Here is a 24,281-nt window from a genome sequence, read left to right on the forward strand (position 1 = left end):
TTCATCCACCCATTACTTAGCCTTAAAGTATACACTCACTTAGGTGAATGCTTGGTGTTGAACAATAATTTTTAATTAAATATTAAATGCTTTTTTACAACAAGGAAAATCAAGGGTTTTCCATCAGCAGGCAAGGTGAGGTTAGGCTACACCTCTGAGTGAGTGTGGGTTGTGAGAATGGGAATAGGAAATAGAGTGGGAAGGAAACTGGAAAACAAGGAACAGCAACTGTCACACAGGATTCCACTGGGACCACTACCAAGGATGCTCCCACCTGCTGTGGCATTTCTCACCTCCTCAACTCTACTATGCTTGTCTTCCACTCTCTGGGATACTTTCAACCCTGGGATAGGTTAGGACAGACAAGATTTAGGAGGGTGGAATATTCACCCCAGAGAGACTTGGCTTTCTGCTCCTCTTGCTTCCCCTTTTCTTTGAAGTTAGCAGTGATTTCCATTACAGGCCACATTGAATCTGTTTTGTGAAAATGATGGTGTAATTCACAAGAACTATCATCATCCTCTCAGATGCTGAGCTTCAACTCACATTACATGACCCAGACAGCTGGAATTGGAAACTAGGTTTTCTCCATAGCTTTTCATACTCCATTGCCATCATCCAGGGTGCCCAGAGACTGTGCCAGGAAGCTGTCTGCCAATGACCATGGAGCAACTATGGCCATTGCAGAGAGGAAGCAGGGTCTTACCAGCAACTCTGATTAGTTTGTTTTCCCAGGAATATCAGAAAAATTGTAGTAGGAAAATTGTACTACCTCTTGGTTAAAACAGGCTTCGGGTGCCTTAGCTTTGCAGCAACTCTCCAGTGTGTCAGTGAAATTAATGAATAAAGACTGCACCTCCTGATTGGCGAGTTCAGGCTTCAGCTTCACTAAGTTGACAAGAAACCTATGACCCAAAAGATATCACATTGAATTAATTAGTGGTTTTTGAGGCCGCCCAAGCCGCTAAAATCTTGGCCTTACCTTCAAGTGGGTGATGCAAGAATTGCCCAGCCATTTCCTAACTGGAGAGCAACTTCCTCACAGTTCCCGCCCAGACAAGGAGTGGTCAGGGAATGTTTAAAATCCCAAGGCCCTTCTAAAAACCTTTGCTATCTCTCCCTCTCTCCCTTCAAGAAGCACCCTGCTTCCCAGCTCTCTCTCTGGAGGTGCTTTGCCCTTCTCTTATTTCTATGTTCACCTGGTCACTTCACAAATGAAAGTTTTCTCTCTGCAATAAATTCCCAGCTTTTTGTTCTATACTAAGCTGGGCAAAGAGGCCACCCAGCTTCTCTGGTAACAATTTTAGTCTAAATCTCTTCTTTAAAATGCTTATTACAGAATCACATGTCTTAGGGGAGGGGATCTCAATATGGAAGAGTATAAAGAATTACAATCTCGGTTCAAGCACAATGGCCTCGTGGTTAAATCCTCACCTTGAATGCACCAGGAACTCATATGGGCACCAGTTCATGTCCCGGCTGTTCCACTTACCATCCAGCTCCCTGCCTATAGCTTGGGAAAGTGATTGAGGATGGCCCAAAGCCTTGGGATCCTGCACCCACATAGAAAACCAGAAAGAAGTTCCTGGCGCCTAGCTTCAGATCGACTCAACTCTGGCCATTGTGGCCACTTAGGGAGTGAACCAATGGAGAAAGATCTTTTTCTCTGTCTCTGTTTTTCTCTAAATCTGCCTTTCCCATAAAAATAAATAAATAAAATCTTTTTTAAAAAAGAATTAAAATCTCCCAGTTTTTGAGAGATCTGAAGTTTTCCTGTTGATACCAATAGAATTGATTGCATGGAATATTCTTTGGAAGGCTAGGTAATCACAAATACATTGATATAAATGTATGCAAGGTGGACTATGTCAACCAATGGATTCTGGAGAGGTTTCATTGTGTTTAGAGTGGCAAGATCAGCACAATACAGAACTGTTGAACTATTGAAATCTCATGAGCAGGACCCTCAGAGCATGCCCCACGTTGGGGAAACTGGGGTGGTATCCATCCCAGGGTGCAGAGGCATTTGGGAGGCTGTGTGTGGCTTCTTTCCTTGTCTCTCCTTGCCCCAGATGTAGGAAGGAAAAACAGAGAATGTGGAAGTAGTGATCTCAACCACTTTCTGTAGTACTTGACCCTATTCACTCTAATCAACTACGTAAAGACATCAAAAATAAAAATAATTATTTTTAAAGATGTAGGAAAGGAGCCCAGCACAGTAGCCTCGTGGCTACAGTCCTCGCCTTGCATATACCAGGATCCCGTATGGGCACTGGTTTGTGTCTTCTCTGCTCCACTTCCCATCCTGCTCCCTGCTTGTGGCCTGGGAAGACAGTCAAGGATGTCTTAAAGCCTTAGGACCTGCACCCAGGTAGAAGACCTAGGGAAGCTCCTGGCTCCTGGTATTGGATCAGCTCAGCTCTGGCTGTTGCAGCCACTTGAGGAGTAAAGCAGCAGATGGAGGATCTTTCTGTCTCTCCTTCTCTCTGTAAATCTTACTTTCCAATAAAAATAAATAAATCTTTTTTAAAAATGTATGCGAGGGGATTTCAAAAGACAGTGGAAATGGAGTCCAGGGTATGAGTTTATAACAAAATTTTTATCATATGTAGGAAAATGAATGTTATGAAAAAATTATGCACATTTTTTTAAATTGCACCAAAATAGACTCATACTTGGGTTCTACTTTTCCATGAACTTTCTGAAGTACCTTGGTATGAGGTCTTACTTATTATGCACATTATCACCACATAGGTATCCACATTTGCTCTTTCTAGAAAATTTATGTGCAAAGCAACCATAGTCTCTTTTTCAGTAGCTGAAAGCTATTTCCACTACTCTTGATACAGACTGCCTGAATGCAAACAACCACTCATTTCTTGGTATTTAAAGCAAAACCTGAGATAACAAAGGCAATATTTCTGTGCCTCTAGACCTATCCTTTCTTTCAAACATTTAGTAAGATTCCCAGGGTGACTATCCATGCCATTGTCCCAAGAAACTCCAACTCATCACCACTCCTCGTCTGAGGCTACACAGGCCGCCCCACTCATTTCCTAAACACAGCCTTCTATACACTCCACGTCCCCTGCAAAGGAAAATTCGGTGGGTTTTTACTTCCAGTCAGTGGTGGTGAGTAACCACTGGCGCTTCTCTGTTTAGGAGAGAGTGGACAGTTTTAGAGAAGGAGTAGGACTATGTCTCTAAAGCCACAAGCATTGCCATGAACCTTCTCACTAAGACATGACGGGGTGTGTCTCGGGCTGAAGAAAGAGGCAACTGAGAGCGTGTTCTACCTGTCCTTCTTTCTCTGGAGCTCTTCATCCTGAGTCTGACACCAGTCTGCACGAAAGGCAAACACATCTTGCACAATCGGTGGAGGCACATACGTTGGGTCAGCTTCCAGACCCTCCAAGCAGGGCCTTCGGAAGGCAAAGCTGGTCTGACAGCAGCGGCCCACAGCAGGGTTGATGGTTCGATTTTCATTTACACCACACAGGTCTCCGAGAACTAAGTCCATCTGTGCCAGTCAGAGGTGGAACTCAGATGCGATTTCAAAAATTTGAATCGAATTTTAAAAAATATTATTAAAATATTATTAAAATATTATTAAAATATTATTGAAAAATATTATTCAGAGCAATAGCTACACTTTTCTAAGACCATTGTTAATCTGACTCAGAAAAAATGCATGAAGTCCTAACGCTACACTACATAAAAGAAGAAAGAGAGACTGGAATCCTAAATGACGCTATGACAAAATGCAAACCAAAACAATTTAAATGCCTGTAGATAAATTTATTGGCAACATGCACAGAAACTTTTAGTTGTAAGCATAGAAGCAGTCAAGTGAAAAAAAAAAAATGGCCTAACACCGCAGTCCTTGGTTTGACTTCCTTTCAGGGATGTCCTGAAAACACACATGGAACATCTTTTTAGGATAGAAGCAGAAATTAAAGAAACTATCCCTCTTGATGTTAGGGGGAGAATTTGTAACATCACTGAAAATTAAGAGGCTTCTCTTCTCATTCTAAAACAGTTACCTTAACAAAGCATATCTACCATAAATAAAAAACAATAAAATCAAAGAAAGACCCTCAAGTATTGCAGACATTCACTTTTGCTCTAGGGTTGAATTTTAAATAGACTGACATTCTTGGTTAGATGATGTTGAAAATAATGAAGAGAAGAAGGCAGATAGAGACTAAACCAGTGGGTGAGGAGCCAAGCTCACCGAATTATCAACACAGGCAAACTCTTCACTTAGTGTGCAACAGGTGGTCAAAGCCGTCACCGTCTCCTTGCCCAGAGAAATCAGTTCTTCAGTGGGGAGCTGGGGCGCGCTCTTGGTGAGTTTGATAAGGTAGCTGAAAGAAAATGTGTCTGATTCTGAGTGAAAGTGGATGCCCATTGGCTCTGAAGCCCACGCCCTCCAAGACTAGGTAATCAGTTTAAGTGCAAGGTGAACCTCAGCTCTCATAAAGTACACCATTCCCCCACATCCTGTCTCCTATGTCTCTGTATGTTCCCTTCTTCTCCAAGTTCATGGTCACTACGGAAGCTCTAGGACTCGCCACCCTGCCTTATTAGGAGCCTGTTGTCAGCAAAACTTCGACTGGTATGTAAAGCTCTGCTTGAAATCCTTTGTGTCTTTGGTAAATATTTTAAAGGGAAATTGAATAGATACACAGGGACAAAGATAAAGGAAACTAAGATCTTGAATGGATTGTTTAAATTCTCAGCTGTCAGATGGCAGAAATACTGAAAAACATTTTTTTAATTGCATTTTATTCTGATTCTAGGCTGTTCGGTTTTAACGGTCATGTTAGCATAATTAAGAGAATCTGAGAAAACTGTATAATTCATGAGGCCTGCAAGGACACTAGAAAAATAACCACTAAAAGGTTAAATAAATGCAGTTGTTTCTATAAACTCAGTAAAGATTAGGCATAAATCCTGGGGTGAAAATGTTATCTTGAGGAAACTGTGATAACCTCAAGTTTGCTCCATCACTCTTCCAAATGGGGCACAGTCCAGGTTTCTGGGTTAGGGGTGAGCAAGTCAAGGTCACATGGAAACTAAAGCAGTAGATCATCTGTTTGTCCAGATTCGTGCACTTCTTCCATCACTCTCCTCATTTCTAATGGAAGATTAATGCGACCATTCAACATACATTCTTGACTTTTGTGTTTTTATTCCTTCCCAGGGTTCAGGAACTTCCGTCCCTGAATGATTGGGCTGGTGTTTCTATACTTTGAGGGGTTCTGTACTTGTCCTGATCACAAATGTTAACCCACTTGTGCCAATAACCTACTAATACGCCAAGCCATCCTTCCCCAAATTCTGGAAACGTTTACATTCTTGTTGTACCATCTTGAGGCTTTTTTCAGTTGTCTCATTAAATTTGTCTTCCTGAAATAAGAACAAAGACAGATCAAAGTGCTTATCAAAAATGTAATCATAAACTTTAAGTCACCTTGTCAAGTAGCTTTTATCTACTTATTTAGTATTTCCAAACTTTAATTACTATACATTACTTACTAAGCTAGGGGTACCTTTTATATGTGTGTGAAATAATTTGAATTTCTTCCATTATAGATAAGCAGTCTTGCTAAAATTTGAAATACAAGTTTTTCATAATCATCTTGTGCATCTTTTGGAGCTTTCCACTTACAAAGTATGATTTAAATATTTTACTGATAAAAATCCCATTTGATTATCCCTTTCAAGTGATCAAAGCATTTGTTATATCCATTTGTAAGTAAAAGAAACCGGCTTTATAAAATGTAGTGACTTGTGCAGAATGGATCATCTCGTAAGTACTGCTATAGAACTTTTAAAATCTTGTTTATTTTCATTCTATGTTTTTTTCAGTCATTTAAATCTGGAGTATAAAATCTACAGTCATTTTCTTCCAATATTTGACAAACTCTCATATGATTATAAAATTGGACTTGTGGGGGCAGATGAAATAGCCTCCTGGGACATATGCGTCCCATTCTGAAGGGTCAGTTTAACTCTATGCTGTGTTGTTTCTCATTCAACTTTCAACAAGAGCTCCTAGGAAGGCAGCCAATGATAACCTAAGTAATTGGGCTGCAGCCTCCTGAAGAGAGGCTCTCTCATGCGAGAACCAGGTGAAGTGCTGGGTTTTGGCTTCAGCCTGGCCCATCAGCCTGGCTGCTGTGCCTTTTGGGGAAGTAAAGCAACATACAGATTTCTCTATCTCTCTCTTGTCATTTCAGATAAATTAATATTTTAAAACTTTCTATGCTAGGAATCAAAAGGCTCAAGGAGCTGGTCCTCTCTCACGTCTGCAGAAGCAACACATGTCAGACTTCAGGCTTCCTGGGAAAGTAAGTACACATCCCTGTGTTTCTAGTTTTACCACACACACACACACACACACGTGTGTGTGTATGCACGAAAAAGATTAAAGAAACATTACCAATATGTTAACAGTAGGAAAATTGAGTGTGGAATATATGGGAACTCTTCCTACTACTTCATTTATTTTACAAAAGGAAATACTTATTTTAGCAATTAATTTTAGCAATTTCTTTGTAACTTTTGGTTACAGTGTTTGATTGCAACTTGTGGTTTGTAATTTTGGTGGGTTGGTGATCAATAATCATTTGTTACTTTTAAAAAATCCAGTTACGGTGCAATCAAATACAGAATACATGCAAAAAATACAAACATCAGTGGCTTACTAGGAAGTTTCTGAGCCAAAACTTATGGGTCTAAATGTTATTCAAAAGCCAGATGAATAATTTTAGTCTTCATAATAATCATCATTAAATAAATCTAAACTCAAAAGAGATCAATTGCATTTCTACCCCCTACATTGGAGTAAAACTTTGACATCAATTTTTTTTGTTACGTATTCTGTTGTCTTTTTTAATTCTGTTAACTTAACAATGAAACCTACCACATTGTGATAACAACTCGGAGGGTGTTCTGTGTTGCAACAATTTTCTATGACATCCTCGTATACTTCAGCAATTCTCAAAAGCTCCAGAATAGACAAGTGTGGATGTCTCCTTGCATATTCATAAAGAAACCTAAAATGTATATAATATTTTGTAGATTAAACATTGAAACAAATCCCATTGCCTTTTAATCTAGTCAGATCTTCTAAATTAACCTGCAAGCACATGTCAAGTTCCTCCTGTGGTTTGGTCTCAGAGCCACTTAGAAAACCTTTCAACTAAAAGATTCACAAAAATCTTCCTCCATGTGATGTGGACTAAGACATTTTTATATAATAAGACAAAATTATTAGAATTGCTTAGGTGGACTTAACACAGAGAACATCAGAAATAATTTAATGTTGCATCTATACTTTAGAAGATTCACACTGAAGGGGCAGCATTGTGGAGCAGAGGATAATGGCACCACCTGTGACACTGGCATCCCATGTGGGCGCTCTTCTGAACGCTGCACTTTCTGCCCACCTCCTTGCCCATGGCCTGGGAAGAGCAATGGAAGATGGCCCAAGCTGTTAAGCTCCTGCCAGCCATTTGGGAGACCCCAATAAAACCCCTGACTCCTGGCTCCTGGTGTTAGCCTGGCACAGATTTCTGGCCATTGCAACCAACCGAGGAGTGAATCAGCAGGTGCAAGACCTCTCTCTCTCTCTTTCTCCATGACTGTGTTTGTGTAATTTTGATTTTAAAAATAAACAAGTAAATCTTTATAGAAACTAGAGAAAGGAAACTCACAATGAGCATAATTATGTTGGAAAGTGGCTAACTTAGGCCTTTGTCCTCAGTCCCTGCAGCTCAGTGGGAGGCAAGGAGCAGTTTTGCCCATTTCTCCATTCTGTCACTTGCTGTACATTAAAGTAGTCACACCTTCAGCTCTAATTCATGGGCAATGGTTTCCACCAACTCAGCCAGAGGCTCCAAGAATATAGATGGGTATAGTTTGAGGACAAAGTGGGAAAGTAAAGGGATGAAGTTTAACTAGACCCTGGAGCAAGTTTTGGGCCCAAGATACAGAGTTATGCCTCTTGGCCTTTATAAAACACTTGCTGGTTTAACTTCACTTAATCCTCAAATAAGTAAAGTTTTATCGCTGAATAAGCTAAATTGTAGACTAGCTAGGCATCTTTCTACTAATAGAGGACATTAAATTTGACCCCATGACTCAAGGAACGCCTACTTCATTCTTTATTATACCAAATTGACCCTGAGCAGAGAACACAATCTTCTCCAAGTACCCAAGCTGTGCCAGTTATAGTCTCCTTCATAAAGGAATCTCATTTGCTCATTAAAAATAAGTTAACATCTTCCATGGTTTGTGAGAACAATACCTCACAAAATTTTCTTGATTAAGTAATACTTCATCATCGTTCATCATTCTTTTGACAGCTTTTGACCCTCTTGATTAATCTTGATTTTCTTGACATAATCTCGTCGATTTCCCAGCTGCTTTCTTTGTCAGATGTGTGGGATATGTTCTCCTATTATACTAACTTTCACAGAATCAGGGCATCTTCTAGTATCTGATGTAAGTCAGGGATGTCTTCCCAAGGAGGAAAAAACTATTTAAATAATACAACCCCATTATATTATGAACAAAAATTCCTTAGATGCCACCCTGGCTATAACATCCATTGAGGACTCCCTTCAGATGCTCATCCAGAAAGCTTGCTCCCTAACTCAGCACACTCGGTGCTTTTTCTCTCCTCACTCCAGTCACTATCTGTGTTATAATGGTGATGATCATGCAGGTGACGGCGACAATGATAAAAGTTGCATCCCTTTTTTAGGTATCAGTGCAATCCATCACTTTGATTTTTGACTTAATATCCACAACTCATGATAAACGTCAGAGCATGGTAGTTAAGAGAACATGAATGAAAGAATATATGTATAAGGATTTTATATGTGGTAAAATGAAGCACAGGAAGATGAACTTGTCCAAGTTATTCAATCAGGACTCAGATCTAGTCCCTGTGACCACAAACCTATAAGCTTTCCCCATAAGAGCTATGTACTTATTTTTTCATGATTCTTGAGGGCATCAAAATACGTCAAGTATTTCGCTCCTCACCTGGCATGCCATAAATTCAGCTCTCAAGTATTTAATCAAGATTAGTCATCACTACAACAACTTCTTTTCTCAAACTTAATTTATAATACTACTTTCTATAGAACTAATTTTTTAAAAAATTATGCAATGCTCCATGAATATTTTCTAACCTTCCAGACAAATTAACCAATACAAATAAAATCTTATTAACTTCTTTCTATTGACCTTATAAATTTCAATAGAGATTTTGCATTACTCAGCAAAAAAGGTGTTTGGGTCAGTATTTCGTTCTTCACACAAATTTTCATTGTCAGTAAATTTTGCTTCTCTCGAAGATAAATACTTTGGTTTCTCATCTTTATTTGAGTTAAGTATGCACTCGCCGCGTTCTTGTATTTTCTTTTCACAGCACTCTTTGATTTTGCTTGAGATGGAATCTTGTTTTGAACAAATGTGGCTCACAACCTTGTCCTGTACCGAGAAGAATGAGAAATGACTCTATATCCAAACTTCTTCAGCACTGGGCTTTCCTTCATAATGGAATCTCTTCATGCAGAACAACCATGAACAGGATATGTGGAGTCCCTCTCTCATTTCATAGATAAAACTCGTTTATGTTTTGTACTCCCTAAATGCACCTGACTTTCACATTAACGAAAGCTTTATTTCTCAGGATTTAAGATGATACAACTTATAGAAATTGGACTCTATTATAAATTAATATTCATTGTTCAGTATTAATCTTTCAAATACTTTATTCTTCTACATTGACATAAGGTAAACTAAATGCTCCTTCTCTCCCATTAGAGTCCACCTGAGTTCTCAGTGTGGCTACTAAAGACATAAGAAGGTTACTGTGATATGCATAAACCTGGTCTTGAGGCCTGAAACTACATTGCCAGGAACATGCTGAAAAATTCAAATAGTTGATAAGTGACAGAAACTAGCCAGCAAATGAGCCACTACAACAATGGCCTGATAGAAATTTCACAAATACAATAGACCATTCTACTCACAGTATCATTTCCCTGTGATTGTTATTAATTTGAAACTGTTCAAATTATCAAATAATGCTCAAAACAGAAACTTCGCTCTGTTCCCCATTCCCATCCTTCATCCCAATCTTGACCTGTATATAAAGTATAGAAATTAGAGAAATGGTAAGATTTTCACATCGACGTAATAGTTTTTTTAATGTTTACAGGGAGAGCTCCCATTCACTGATTCACCCTCAAATGCCTGCAATGACTACAACTGGGCCAGAGCCAAATTCAAAACTGGAAACTCAGTCTAGGTCTCCCACATAAATGGCAGAACGTCAACTACTTGAGCCATCACCTGCTGCTCTCCGTGTACAGCAGAAAGAAGTCGGAGTTGGGAGGTAGAGCCAGATGTTTGACCCAGGTACTCACATCGGGGACCCAAGGCTTAATGCTTGCCCCCTGTTGAATGATTTCGGAAAGTTTATGTTTCCCTGGTTCCTTCCCCATACACCCAGAGCAAGGCTATACATTTCCTCCTACTCTTTCATTCTCACTTGTACTTCATTGAATTCCATCAACACTCCAGGCTAGTTTAAGCATCTGTTACTTTATTCAAGCTTTCCTCACTGCCTGGAATCTCCTAGTGAATACTGAACTTGAGAAATGGGCTGCATCTCAGTTTAAAATGAGAAACAGAATGAGGTTTAGTGCCCTGCTTCCAACATGCTCCATAAAGGACCAGGGAGCAGACTTTGTAAACACACTCACATCTCATCTAAGGGTATTTTGTTCTAGGCAGACCATCTCTTTATCTCTGAAGATTTGCTTCTATTTTCAATCAACTATAATTCATTTCTTATTTTTTCCGTAAAGACACTGAAGAGAAGGGAGTTTGAAATACTGGTTTCTTTTAGCTTCTGCAGACTATCTGGGTATAATATTTCCAATTTTTTTTTCATCTTAATTAAAAGGGAAAATTATATGCATTTTTACCTTGGAACTTGATATATGTATGTATGTATTTAAATGTGTCAGAGAGACAAAAAAAATACCCAACTAGTCTGAAGAAGCTAAAAGAAACCAGTTCTTCAAAGCAGAATGACAAGAAATCAAGTCCCTGAGCCTCACTGCTAGTCCTGACATCTCTAAAAGAAAATTTGTGATGTCAAATAATACATCAGGTTTGTGTCCTGGGTGCACAAATAATAACCTGGTTAATAACCTGTTAATAACCTGGTTCAGAATGACCTGGGAACAGAGGGAGATGGCGGGGGAAAAAAGATGGCTCAGGTGTTTGGGCCCTTGCCACCTCTGTGGGAGATTTACATCATGCTCCTGGCTCCTAGCTTTGGCCTGAACCAGCTGTGGCTGTAGAGTGGCCATCTAGCAAGTTAATTAGTGGATGGAAGAGGTAGGTAGATAGATAGATAGATAGATAGATAGATAGATAGATAGATAGATAGATAGATAGATAGATTAGATAGATATAGATAAATATAGATAGATAAATGATAGATACGCATATATATATATATCAAATAGATGAACAAAATTTTTTTTGAAAAAAAATTTTTAAAAGAAAATTTGACCTAAATGGATTTTTCAAAAATCTCAAATGCCTGAGTCAATACATAAAAAATATAAATTGCTAAGAAATATTTTTAAAATCTCATGTATAAGAACAAACCCCAAGTTTTGTCTGGACTTATTTATTAAAACCATATGTTACATTAATATTTAATATTTACTAACATCCCAGATCAGGACAATGTTAGAATAAAAGTGTTTGCCAAAAATTACAATGTTTACTTAGTTTTAGAGAATAGATACCATGCCATGGATGCAATGTATAACATCCCCTTTGCAACATCCATCATACTTGGAAGAAACATCTTCTAGGAGAGAAGTAAGCTCCTTGAATCCAATCTTGGGAAATTTTTGACTAAGTATAGCAATATTTCTGGAAAGAAAATTGATAAACCACTAACGTGAGTTGAACAGCAAGTAGAATAGGAGAGGATTCTTTATTCATACCATATAAATAGCTCCACCAAACATTTTACCCTTAGTTTTGCACACACAGCTGCTAGTATGATGCACAGTGTACAGGATTACTTTGAAAACTGTGGGCTGATGTTTAACCTCTCCCCAGAGTTCTGGTTAAGATTAAAAAGAGACCTGAGAAGCAGGGTCCCTCCTATAATTATTATAGCAAGAAGCACCATGTGAGGGGCTCTGTTATGATCTAGGAGCCAAGGACAGGCATAGAGAACTCATCACATGACTCTTTCTTACTATCTACTTGACATCTCAAAATTTTTAAAGACAATGTCGTATTACTATTACAAGTTGGTTAGAGGGAACATTAAGGACAACAGTGGTCTCTGGGTTTGGATGAGTTCTGTCTAAAGCTGATATGTCAAATCTAACCAATATTTATTTCAGAAGTACCAGTGGGGCTTTTTTGTTGTTGTTGTTGTTCTGCCAACCTTGCTAGACTTACCCCATCCACTGGATCTGATTCTGAACTGTCCATGCAGTTAGACTCACCTCAAATACCCCTTGGAAATCAGGAAAACTATAGATAAGATGTTACCAGGCATTCATCAAGAAAAGGAACAGAGACCATAAAATATATGTAGAAACAAGATACATACGTACAAAACTCACATCGAGTTTAAAACTTGGGGTCCAAATTTCATGAAGGCCCCGCAGACATTTTTTTGATAAGAAGACAATGCTTTCAAGTACTGTGTGACAGGTGCTGCCTGTAGAGAAAGAAAATTCTGTTAAAACAGGAGCAAAACCTCACCAGTGTTTTCTTTCTTAATATCATGCCAATCAAATCATTACCTTTTGTTCAGAGACAGCAAATCTATGAGATACTTAATTTGGTAAATTTTCATGTGCAAATAAACATGCCCCTGCACCTATTACAAAGGCAAGGCCAGCATTCCTGATGACGGAGCCATTCGTGAAAACCACACAACACAACAAGCTGTGAGCTTGCCTGTCTGTCCTGGGATGATGCCACTTTATAAGTTGTCTCAAAAGAGGGTTGGAAATAAAGCATCATCTTTTACCCAAAGTCTCCACCCACTAGCACTTCTTCCCATGCACAGGGATGAAGGCTGAACAGAAAAGAGAGAACTGAAGAAGTGCCTTTCCTTGACCTCTGTCAGAGAGAGTATTTGAAAGCAGCAGCTGGTGTTGGCCAGCAGTCATATCGGTGAAAGTGACAAGAAAGTGTTGGGATGGTAAATGACCCTTGCTGTCCACACTTCCGTTTTAAGGGAGCACCTTGGTTCTGGGATTGTATCATCTTTATCGTTCCAGTGAAACCAACAGGGCACTCACCCTAACTCCAAAACAGGAGGCTTTGTGTTGTTCTTCACAGCACGTGCTTACCACCTCCTCAAAACGGGCAGCCACAGTTACAAGTGTAGGAGCAAAGGCAAAGGGGTTCCTTCTGGCAAATTCATATATATAGCTATAAAAAAAGAGTTTCAAATTAAGAAGAAGAAGAAAGGAAAAGGAAGTAACAAGGATGGTAGGCAAGGAGAGGGACAGGACAGAAGATGAAGAGTAGCAAGTTGTAAAGCTGAAGGTAGAAGGAAAACACGCTTCCCTTCATAGAAACTTTCAATATAAAGCAACAGTGAGTCCTTTCAAGTCCTTTGCACTAAAACTGTTAACTTCAGGGTGATGCTGCAGCTGTAAGCTTGTTAGCTGACCTGTGCTATTATCCTTCCCTCCCCACGGTGCCTAGCAGACAGCAAATCTCCCTTGTAAATTCAAAGAATAGCTATCGTTGCACACCCCATCTGTGCTCAGGGTCAAACTTACTTGTGTTCAAATATACTTGTGACTTTTGTTTCAACAAGTACCTCAACTTTCCAGCAAGTCTCTGCTGCTGCAAATACCACACAATCGAAAACAGATTTTTGGCTAAACATCCAGTAATTTAATCCCTTTCTGATGTAAAAGTTGAGAATTCCCCTTAGGGAAATATATTATTTCCCCCTTCTGTGTTTCCTAGCCATCTAACACTGTGCATACAGCTCTGGTCTACAGCATATCACATTTAAGATAACATGCTTCATGTAAGGCTCTTAAAAGCGCAGTCCCTATTTTCTTTTAAGATCTATTCAGTTGAAAGGCAAAGCTGCAGAGAGAGAAGGAGAGACACAGCCTGAGAGATCTTCCATTTTCTGATTCACTCCCCAAATGAACACAACAGCCAGGGTAGGGCCGGTTCAAAGCTAGGGGCATAGAAGTCCGAATTCTCATATGGATATCACGGGGAAAAGTACGTAGGGCCCTTTTCCACTCTTTTCCAAGGTGCATTACCAGGGAGCTGGATTGGAAGTGGAGCAACCAGAACTCAAACTGGTGCTCTTTAGGATGTCGGCATTGCAGGTGGTAGTTTAATGTGATATGTCACAGCACCAATCCCCAAAGCGTCTATCTTACTCATGTTTGTCCTCACCCTGAGTACAAAATCTGACAATAATACATGTTGAATGAATTTATGGACCAACCAATAGAATCAGCCTGTACCTTTAAATTAGTTCTTGGGGTTTAGCACAATAATAATAATTCTTCAATTAAATCATGTTTTTACTAAAATGAAACTTACTGATTCAGAAAAGAGTCTCTGTTATTTTTATAGGCCTGGCACTGCTCTTCGGGATCCAGAGTAAGGAAAAGAGGCAAAAATCCCACATCAGCTTTCTTGTTGTAGAAGAAACAGAGTCGTCTTTCAAAGTCGACTTTACTACAGCAGTGTGAAAAGTTGTATCTTTGAGGCAACCCTTCCATAGCACACATCTTTTCCTGCAAAATATTATTCTGGACAGAGGGAAGAATATTACAATTCCCATTCATACTAAAGATACGATGAACACAAAGAACAGTCAGTGAAATCCTTTGGGAAATAGATTGCCATGTTTCCTCCCATCACCCACAGTGCAGTTTCATCTGGACCCCTGACAATCATTCCAGGAACCTTTCCTTACAGGGCCACAAGACCTCTCAGCCTATCAGATATTTTGCTCTCTACATTGCTCTTCCATTGTCGCTTTTCTGCTCCTCTCCCAAGGCAACAAAGCCAGTGTATTAGTGGGTTGGTAGAGTTTGGGGTGTTGAGTAACAGTTTTCTGGAGAGGCGGAAAGTGACTCTATTTGGAGAAGCCCAGAAAGGAGGATGTGAAGTTAGAGTTCACACTGAGAGAGGCAGTTGAAGAGAATGTTTTCATGTTTCCTCGGGCATTCCAAGCTCCGGATCGTCTCCTCTATAGGGGTGCATATGGCGTATTATACACATAAGGCATATGTTTACATCCTGCAAGTTTACAGCCAAGTCCTTTGTGTATGCTGGTACAGAATTATGTCTCGACTGAGGATGGCACCTTATCCAAAACTTAGAAATTGGGCAAAATAAAGACTGACATACATAAGCATCTTTCTTTTCATGTTTTCAAGCTGGAAATCCTCCCCATGTTGGCAACCAAGCTTGGATGGTTAAGAAAGACAGTTTACTTACAGCGGTTTCTGAACATTCTGAAAGTGTCTTGTCCGCCATGCATTTCCTTCTGTGTTCTAGCATGTCATTCATGAGCCTCTCCACTTCCTCAAAGGTTGCTTCCTGAACATATTGAGCAAATTCAATGATGGTGCTGCAAGGGTCCACACAGGGTGCACAATGTCATATGCGGAAGACCCATTTAGGTCTAACAGAAACACAGAAGCACCCACTGTACTGCTTGCCACAAGAAATTATCAACGTATGAAGGCTATAAAATTTACAACTCAGTAGTGTCACTTGAATTTTATAATTAATGGTATATTCATTTTTCTATGCTTCCTACTACTTAAATCACCATTGAGAAGCACTAACAGTTCTGGAATGTATCACACCACATTATAATAAAGTAAACACCATCATCCGAAGGAGTCTAGAGAAACTCACAGGTATCCAGTGTTCTTCTCATCTATGAAGTTCTGTGTAACGCTGAAGTCATCTGCAAAGTAAGGCCATGTGAGTTACAACATACCCTGGTATCTTAACACTTCCTAAAAAAAGAAAACAACTATGTAGAACATTTAAGTGTACTAACTGTAAACCAGAATACTGATGCTAAGTATTATTTGGCAAATAAATAAACAAAAGTCACATGAGCCAAAAATGAGATTTGAGTCATAGTTGTTATGTGATCAAAAAATATTCACTAAATTGAATTGGTTCTAATTACTCTCAAACTGAATAGACTGTAGCTTTTTCATTATTGCTGCATAAACACAAAAAATAAACACAATCATCATTTACATGCTAAAAGGCTGTTGCTTATGATGAGAAAAGCAATATGGGATTAACTGAGGACTAGGTCTGACGGGCGTGACATAGCACAATGTCAGGCCAGCACAGTGCGTAATGCCAGACACAGATACACACCTAATTTGCCTGCCAAGTAGCAGCTACTAATGAGAATACAGTGATGTTTTCCCACTAAGATGTGAAGGCCTAATTTTTTTTGCAAGCTATTGTGATTGGACACTCTGAGGCAAAGATGACCAAGTCATCTTCCCTGGACCTCAAGGACCGACAGTACATGACTGTACTGTACCGAGATTACATGACTGTAATCTCATTTAAAGTGTGGTGAAGTATTTCGTAGTAATGTTTCAGAATCCCTGGGTGAGGTACCAAGCACAACTGCAGGAAGAGAGGCACAAGTGCCGGGTTCAGCAGAAAAATCAAATGCTCTGCCTTTCTGTATGGTGAGAGCGATGGAGTGAAACGTCAAAGATCAGAAAAGTCAGTCCATTGTGATGAGAAAGTGAGCTAGACAGCGGAATAACGAGGTGTAGGAGGATACAAAGGACCTGGCTCTGGATTGCAGGAGTTCTATATAAAAAGTGGAAGCCTGGTGCTTCATTAAACTACTTGTACAGCATAGAAAAAACTACGCGATAGCATAGAAAGAACTACCAGCCAAGTACTATCTAAACATACTGAGAGTGCCCCCTGCAAAATGCTAGGAAATAACCACCAGTCAGGTGGATAAAAGCGTGGATAATGGGTGGGAGAAATACAGCCATATGGCTCTTTTGAGAAATCAGTGAGATCTGAATCGTAACCAGTAATGGAAATGAAAAGATATAAGAGATAAATTAAGAAATAAAAAAACCAACAGGAGTTTGTCAAGGCTTGTTACCATAAAAAGGGAGAAAGAAAACTCAAGAAAGAACACTGTGACTAGGCCCCATGACTTCTCCAATGAACAGACACTGTGGGGCTGCCGAACAAATAGAGATGCTGTACAGACACAGAGTCTTCTTGTACCTTTACTCACAGTACAAGAAGGTCCAATTTCCAGGCTAGAGAAATGACAGAAATAAACCTCCTCTGGACAATTAAGTTCAAATCAGTCCCCCTTTGGGGTGGAAGAAATAGAAAAAGCAACATTTCCCCCAGGCTGGCACTGTGTTGCCAGGCTTATGGTCACAGGGAAATATACTAATCATAAAATCAAACAAGAAAACAGGATCCTGCATAAGCTAAACATATCTGTGGTGAGAGATGTGTTGCACAAATGGATTTTTTAATGGTTTATTTTTACTGAAAAGGTAGATTTAGAGAGAAGGAAAAACAGAAAAAAATTCCAACTGCTGGCTCACTTCCCAAGTGGTTGCAACGGCTAGAGCTGAGCCAATCTGAAGCCAGGAGCCAGGAGCCTCTTCCCTGTCTTCCACATAGGTGCAGGGTCCCAAGGACCTGGGTCATACTCTGCTATTTTCCCAGGTCATAAGCAGGGAGCTGGATGGGGAGTGGAGCAGCTGGGACATGAATCGGCACCCGTATGGGATGCTAGCGATTGCAGGTGGAGAACTAGCCAGTTGAGCCGTCTTTCTACACTCTGCCCTGTAAATGGATTTTTCTTACATCTCAATTCAGATTCATTGCTTCATTGTTACCATAAAATATATGCATTTGTAAGAAATGTTAAAATTTTAAAATCCACAAAGAACATCATAGCAATATATTCTCTCCTGCCATTGCCTGTTAACCATGTTCTAGATATGATGGCCCTCTCTGTCTATATATAGATTGGGTAATAAAATCAACAAAATACAAATTCTGGAAAGGTTAACTTAGATAATTGATTTGCAACAAGAAGGATAAAAAGAAGTAAACAACAAATTAAAATAAAATAAGTTATCCTGATCTTGTCATTTTTTGATATATAAGTAAATTTCTTACCTACATCCTGAGGCTTCGTGGTCAAAGTTAAGGATTCAGTCAAGAACAAAAAGAAAAAAACAAAATCTGTGAGGTTTAATTGTCTCATTTTCTGTTTGGGGGCAAGAGGTGGATTTCTTACAATTTGCTTTAATGACAGAAGGCAATATGACTCAGGAAAGTCAAATTCTTATATTATTCTTTGACCCTACTAGTAAAAATGTAACCTGTTTAATCTACTTCTAAAATACTACATCTTTGCTTTTTATTTGATTGCTCTACAGAATTTCTTGCCAATTATTAACTAGGAAAAAATTGCCTCTGTGTTTTACTGGAAAAATCTATTGAGTTCAGAAAAGGGTCCATAGGTTAGATATGCACAATACTTAATCAAATAGACAATCCCCCAAAAAATCCAAAAACAGAATCTTGGAATTTTGCAAATGTTAGAGAAAATTACTAGATGAAATGATTCAACAAAGAGTAAATACAAGTAGAAAGACAATTTTGCTGGAAATTAATAAAAGTTAACCTTAAAATAATATATTTTGGGCCTGGCACAATGGATCAATGGCTAAATCCTCACCTTACACCTGCCAGGATTCCATATGAGCTTTGGTTTATTTCCCAGCTGTACTACTTTCCACCCAGTTCCTTGCTTATGGACTGGGAAATTAGTAGAAGATAACCCAAAGTCGTGGGACCCTGAACCCATGTGGAAAATGGAGAAGAGACTCCTAGCTCCTGGCTTCAGATTCTCTCAGCTCCAACTATTGTGGTCAGTTGGGGAGTGAACCAGCAGACAGAATATGTTTTTGTCTTTCCTTCTGTCTGTAAATCTGCCTTGCCAATAAACATAAATAAATCTTTTTAAAAAAATAAATAATTTTATAGATCTTAAGAATTAGAATAAAAGAAGAAATAAATATATTTTAATATTACCAAGTATACAACAAAACAAGTGCTCATATAATTAAATTTTTAGAAAATAAATTTATAATAAGGATTGTTAATACTAAAAATTATTTGAACAAACATTGAAATCCTGGGAAACTGTACTAAGAAGCTGATTCTAAATATGAAATAGTTTTAATTGCATGATCAAAAAATATATGTATTAGTTTTGCTCACTAAAAGGGCTTGAAGCAAAGAGAACATTTAGTTCCCACAGCTTTGGGCTCTGAGCATAATTCTCTTGTACCAGAATCACGAGTTTCTTAGAGAAAGGAATGATTTCATGGCTGGTATATGAGAAGCATCAAGGGAGTGAGGACTGGGCCCGACACTAAGGAAATGATCAAACACTGATTGGGAACATGTCAAAAACACCCAGCTGCGTTCTTCTTGCTCAAAATCGCTTTTATTATTTCAGGATTTCTATGAGTTTCACAATTGTTTTTTCTGTTTTTGAAAAATATGAGTACTCATTTGAATGGGAATTGTAATAAATCTATAGATCACTTTGGATGGTTGGAGCATTTTAACCATATTAATTTCTCTAATGCCGGAACACAAAATATTTTCCACTTATTTTTGGGTTCTTCCATTCATTTTTGTTAATCTTTTATAGTTTTAAGGATACAGCCCCTTAAAATACTTAATTAGGGCCCGACACAATGGCTTAGTGGCTACATCCTCACCTTGCAAGTATTGGAGTCCCAAAAGGGCACCAGTTCATGTTCCAGCTACTCCACTTCCCATCCAACTCCCTGCTTGTGGCCTGGGAAAACAGTAGAAGATGTCCCAACACCTTGGGATCCTGCACCTGCGTGGGAGACCCAGAAGAAACTCCTGGCTCCCAGTTTCGGATTGTCTTAGCCCCAGCGGTTGCAACCACTTGAAGTGAACCAGATCTTTTTGTCGCTCCTTTGCTCTGTAAATCTGCCTTTACAATAATGCCACATCATTGTTAGGTGTTGCTGTGCCTTTACAATAATGGCACTTAGTGTTATGGCTGCGGAAGACAGCAGGGGAAGAGAGGAGGGCAAGGACCTATAAATTCCCAAGAGGAAAACCAGGAGCAGAGAGAGGCAGCCCCAGAGCCTGGAGCCTGGTGGGCTCTGGGAAGGCCAGAGCAGGTCCCACAGCAAATAGTCTCAGGGTGCTTACATAGCGAACCCCCTCACCACCGATTGGCATCACAGGCACCCACTGGGGAAGAAGCTACACTGCCTTAACAAATCCTGAAATGCTTCCCTATGTTTTATTCAAGTAGTTTGAAAAGTTTAAGTCTTTTCTTTTTCATTGATTTTTGTGCATGAGCAAAGCTAAGTGTTACATTTTATTCTTTTCCATGTAGATATCCAATTTTCCCAGCATCCTGTATTTCCAAGGCATTTTCTTAGAACCTGTGTCAAAGATCAGTTTCGCTGTGCATGGATGGGTTTAATTCCAGAGTCCTAGTCAGTTCCCTCGGTCTGTGGATCTGTTTTTATGCTGAACCATGCTGTTTTACTTACTATAACCTTATAATCGAAAGTCATACCCATAATGTCCCCTTGCTACAATTATTTTTTCTCAAGATCCTTTTGGCTGTTCCAGGTACTGTCTCCTGTCACACGACGGTATCTTTGTAGTATTGATGTGGATGGATTTGCATTTCTAAATCGCTTTGCTTCAACCCCATGGACACAGATGGCTTGCCCTTTCTTAGTATCCTCTCATTTTCTCACATCAATGATTTACCATTTCCCCTGTAGAACTCTTTGACCTCTTACATGAAATTTATTCCTGGAGTTTATTTTGTTCTGTTTGTTTTTGATGGCTAGAACTCAAATTGCTTTTCTGATTTCTTTGCACATCAACTTCTTATTCTGTAACTTGGTTGAATTTATTAGTTCAAAAAGTTTTTTGGAAGTCTTGAGTGGTTTTTTTTGGTAATGTCATGTCATCTGCAAGCAATTATGACTTCGTCCTTTCTGATTTGAATGTTCTTTATTCTTCCTCTTACCTAATATGCTCTGGCTAGAACTTCCAGTACTATGTTGAATAAAAGGGATGAAAATGGGTGTTCTTGTCCTGCAGATTTAGGAAAGAAAGCCTTCAGTTCTTCTCCAGACACTATAATCTTAGCTTTTCAGCTGGCCTTGCAAGGCCTACATTCTGCTGAAGTCTCCTTCATTTTCTCTCTTCTTCCTTCCTTTCTCCCTTTCTTTCTTCCTTCTTTTCTTTCTTTTTTTTTTTTTTGTAAAAATTCCATCACAAGTCTAATTTCTTTTATATAATTTTTATAAATGTGCATTTCTTTTTTAAATTATTGGATTTTCAGAATAAACTCAGCACCACATAGTATGCCTTTAAAGTACAATGAGGGTACATACTTTATTTGGATACCAAGTTCCCTTCCAGAAAGCATTAAGATAAAGACAAGATTATACAGACAAAATCCAGTATTAGTCAAATCCAACAGTGAAACATTTGAGGTACATTATTTCTATACCTAATTTGTTCAGGGTATTTTTGTCATTAATTTTATCAAATGCCTTTTCATTTGAGATTATCCTAAGATTATTGTTGTTAAGTTTTATATGCACTTAAAGTTCTTACACACAGCTAATCCCTGCAGCCAAGTCCTCTTTTCACTATTAGTTTACCACAAGCCAAAATTCCAGACGCAGCAAGGTGCTCAGGAGGTCCTTTATTCCAGCAGGATAGGAAGAGGAGGGGGAACAGAGGGGATGAGAACACACAGGGAAACATCCTTTGCCATGGTGGCAGGATGGGGGGCTGCCAGGGCCGGGGAAGGGGGCAAGATGGAGGAGGAAGGGGGAGAGCCAGGTAAAGAGGGATGGGAAGGGGGCACACATGCAGGTGAGCCTGCAAGTTGTGGGGGGACATGGGGAATTGGTTGAGAGGGGCTGTGGGTGGGCCCACAGGGACTGGTGACTGAGATGATCACAGTAGATTGTTAGGTGGGCGAGGATCAGGGGGAGGCGCCGTGAGAGAACAGTGGGTGAGGTTCTCAGGTAAGACATGAGGTTACATCTCATTGGTGGGTAACCAGATTGGCGCAAATTTTGTGAGCTGTGGGAAAGGAGAAACAGGTAGTGGCCCCAGGTCCAAGATGGGATGTCCGAATCATTCCTCACAACTGTCCTCCTTACTATGTTTGTCTGTTAAAATGATGTATCATTAATCTTGGTGGGGGCAGCCCAGGTAAGTCTGGAGGTCTGGGTGCTAAACTCTCCCAGCCATGCAGGCTACCTGGCAATGTGCTCTGGGATCTTGAGGATGTGGAGCTAACAGGCAGTATGAGAGATGGCAAAGGTGGGAATCAGAAAGGACCTTAGGGTTCAGGTCCAGGTAAGGAATGACTTCTCTGGAAGTTCCATACACAAGGTCATTTAACTTGAAGGACTACAACATGGAACCCACCAGTATCAGAAAAGCATACAGATTCTGTGAGGCTGGGCCATGAAGTCAACAAATACGTGAGTGAATCAGGTCTGGGAGTAGAATCTGCAGGGCAATATGTGGGCTCACTAATGTGGAACAGCAATCTCCATTGGCACATGCAATTACTGTGGCTGGGAATGGGCCTGGTTGGGGAACAAGGGGGATCCCCGGCTGGGCTGGAATTCCCATTGGTGAATGCTAGTGCCAGAATTGTTGCATTGTCCTGGGCTGGACATGGCTTCAATTTTCTTCGGCATGGGTGAGGCCTAGAACTGGGGAGGGCCAGACTGGGCTAGACTCCAGCACCCACTGGTACTCATGAGAGTCAGGATGGGTGTAGAACATGCTGGGCTAGGTCTCGGCTCCCACAGAACCATGTGAGAACTGTGTCTAGATATGGACCAGGTGTGGATGGGGTGAAACACCCAATAATAAGAACCTGAAAGAGTGTGGGACATTTGGGCATGGACACTGTCCCTGCCAAAACAACAGGTAGACAAAGTCAGCCTGGACCAGGGACCCACTGGTATGTGCAAGATCTGCCACTGCGAGGAGACCGGATAGAGGAGTTTGGTGAACTCCTTTGTTGGGCTGCAATGTGTGCAGGTAAGTGCAAGAACCAAGACAAGAAGCAGCCCAAACCAGAACGGGTTACAGTACCCGACATACATATGGGTCAGATCAGGAGACGAACCAGGTCAGGCCAGTTCATAACATCCACCGGCAGATCCAAAAACCAGGATGGGGTGCAGGAGGGGCTGATTTGGGCCACTTCACCAGCAACTTCACACTTGAGCCAGGACAAGGGGCTGACTCTGCAGCTGAAGGACCCACTGGTGGATGCCAAGGAAAGATGAGCCATGTCAGTCTGGAGGTGGTGGGGTGCCAGGTCTATGAGCCACAGGGGTGGGGGACCTGGAGGATCATGGGTCTCCTGGCCCAGGTTCTAGGGCCCACCTATATGGTGGGTGTTGGGTCAATAAGCCCTGGAGGTATGGGGTCTGGCTTGGCCCTGGATCTCCTGGCCCAGGTCCTTGGGTCAATCTATCTGGTGGGTGCTGAATCTGTGAACCCCAGGGGTGGGGGGACCCAGAGGGACCTGGGTCTCCTGGCCCAGATCACCAAGCCCACTTGAGTGGGGGAGCCAGGTCCATGAGCCTTGGGGGTGGGGGCCCAGCGGTTCCTGGGTTCATGACTCGGAGCCTTGGACCCACCTGCACAGTGGATGCTGAACCCATGAGCCTCAAGGGTGGGTGGTCCGGAGGGCTCTGAGTCTCCTGGCCCAGGTCTTTGGGCCCACCTACATAGTAGGTATCAGGTCCATAAGTCCCAGGGGTGGGGAGTCTAGCAGGGGCTGGGTCTCCTGGCCCAGGGCCTTGGGCCTACCTGCATGGTGGGTACCAAATCCATAAGCTCTGGGGTCAGGGGCCCGGAGGCGTCTGAGTCTCCTGACCCAGGCCAGTGAACCCACCTATGTAGTGGATTTGGGGTCTACAAGCCCTGGGGGTGGGGAGTCTGGCTGGTCCTGGGTCACATGGCCTGGGGCCTTGGGCTTACCAGTGCAGTAGGTACTGGACCCATGGACCTAGGGGTGGTGGGTCTGGCTTGGCCCTGGTTTTCCT

General features: G+C 40.7%; 1 protein-coding gene across 1 annotated transcript; it reads right to left on the reverse strand.

Moving 5' to 3' along the window:
- Window positions 1-718: 718 nt before the first annotated feature.
- AFM (afamin) lies at window positions 719-18,373 on the reverse strand. The gene is made up of 13 exons (XM_012930061.2): window positions 18,286-18,373; window positions 15,994-16,045; window positions 15,568-15,700; window positions 14,662-14,873; window positions 13,380-13,512; window positions 12,693-12,790; window positions 11,853-11,982; window positions 9,296-9,510; window positions 6,932-7,064; window positions 5,315-5,412; window positions 4,235-4,367; window positions 3,297-3,520; window positions 719-905 (listed from the first exon to the last, which is right to left on the reverse strand). Exons 1-13 carry the CDS (start codon window positions 18,371-18,373, stop codon window positions 719-721), a joined length of 1,836 nt encoding a protein of 611 aa, XP_012785515.2.
- Window positions 18,374-24,281: the final 5,908 nt, after the last annotated feature.

The sequence above is a fragment of the Ochotona princeps genome, chromosome 7 (assembly GCF_030435755.1).
Source record: "Ochotona princeps isolate mOchPri1 chromosome 7, mOchPri1.hap1, whole genome shotgun sequence".
Classification (NCBI taxonomy): domain Eukaryota; kingdom Metazoa; phylum Chordata; class Mammalia; order Lagomorpha; family Ochotonidae; genus Ochotona; species Ochotona princeps.

Coding starts and splice junctions, on each gene's coding strand:
- AFM (XM_012930061.2), bottom strand. CDS start 18,373: ATGAGACAATTAAACCTCACAGATTTTGTTTTTTTCTTTTTGTTCTTG. Junction 15,701..15,993: donor GAGAAGAACACTGGATACCT/GTGAGTTTCTCT, acceptor GGACCCTTGCAG/CACCATCATTGAATTTGCTC. Junction 906..3,296: donor CTCCAGAGAAAGAAGGACAG/GTAGAACACGCT, acceptor TTTGGGTCATAG/GTTTCTTGTCAACTTAGTGA.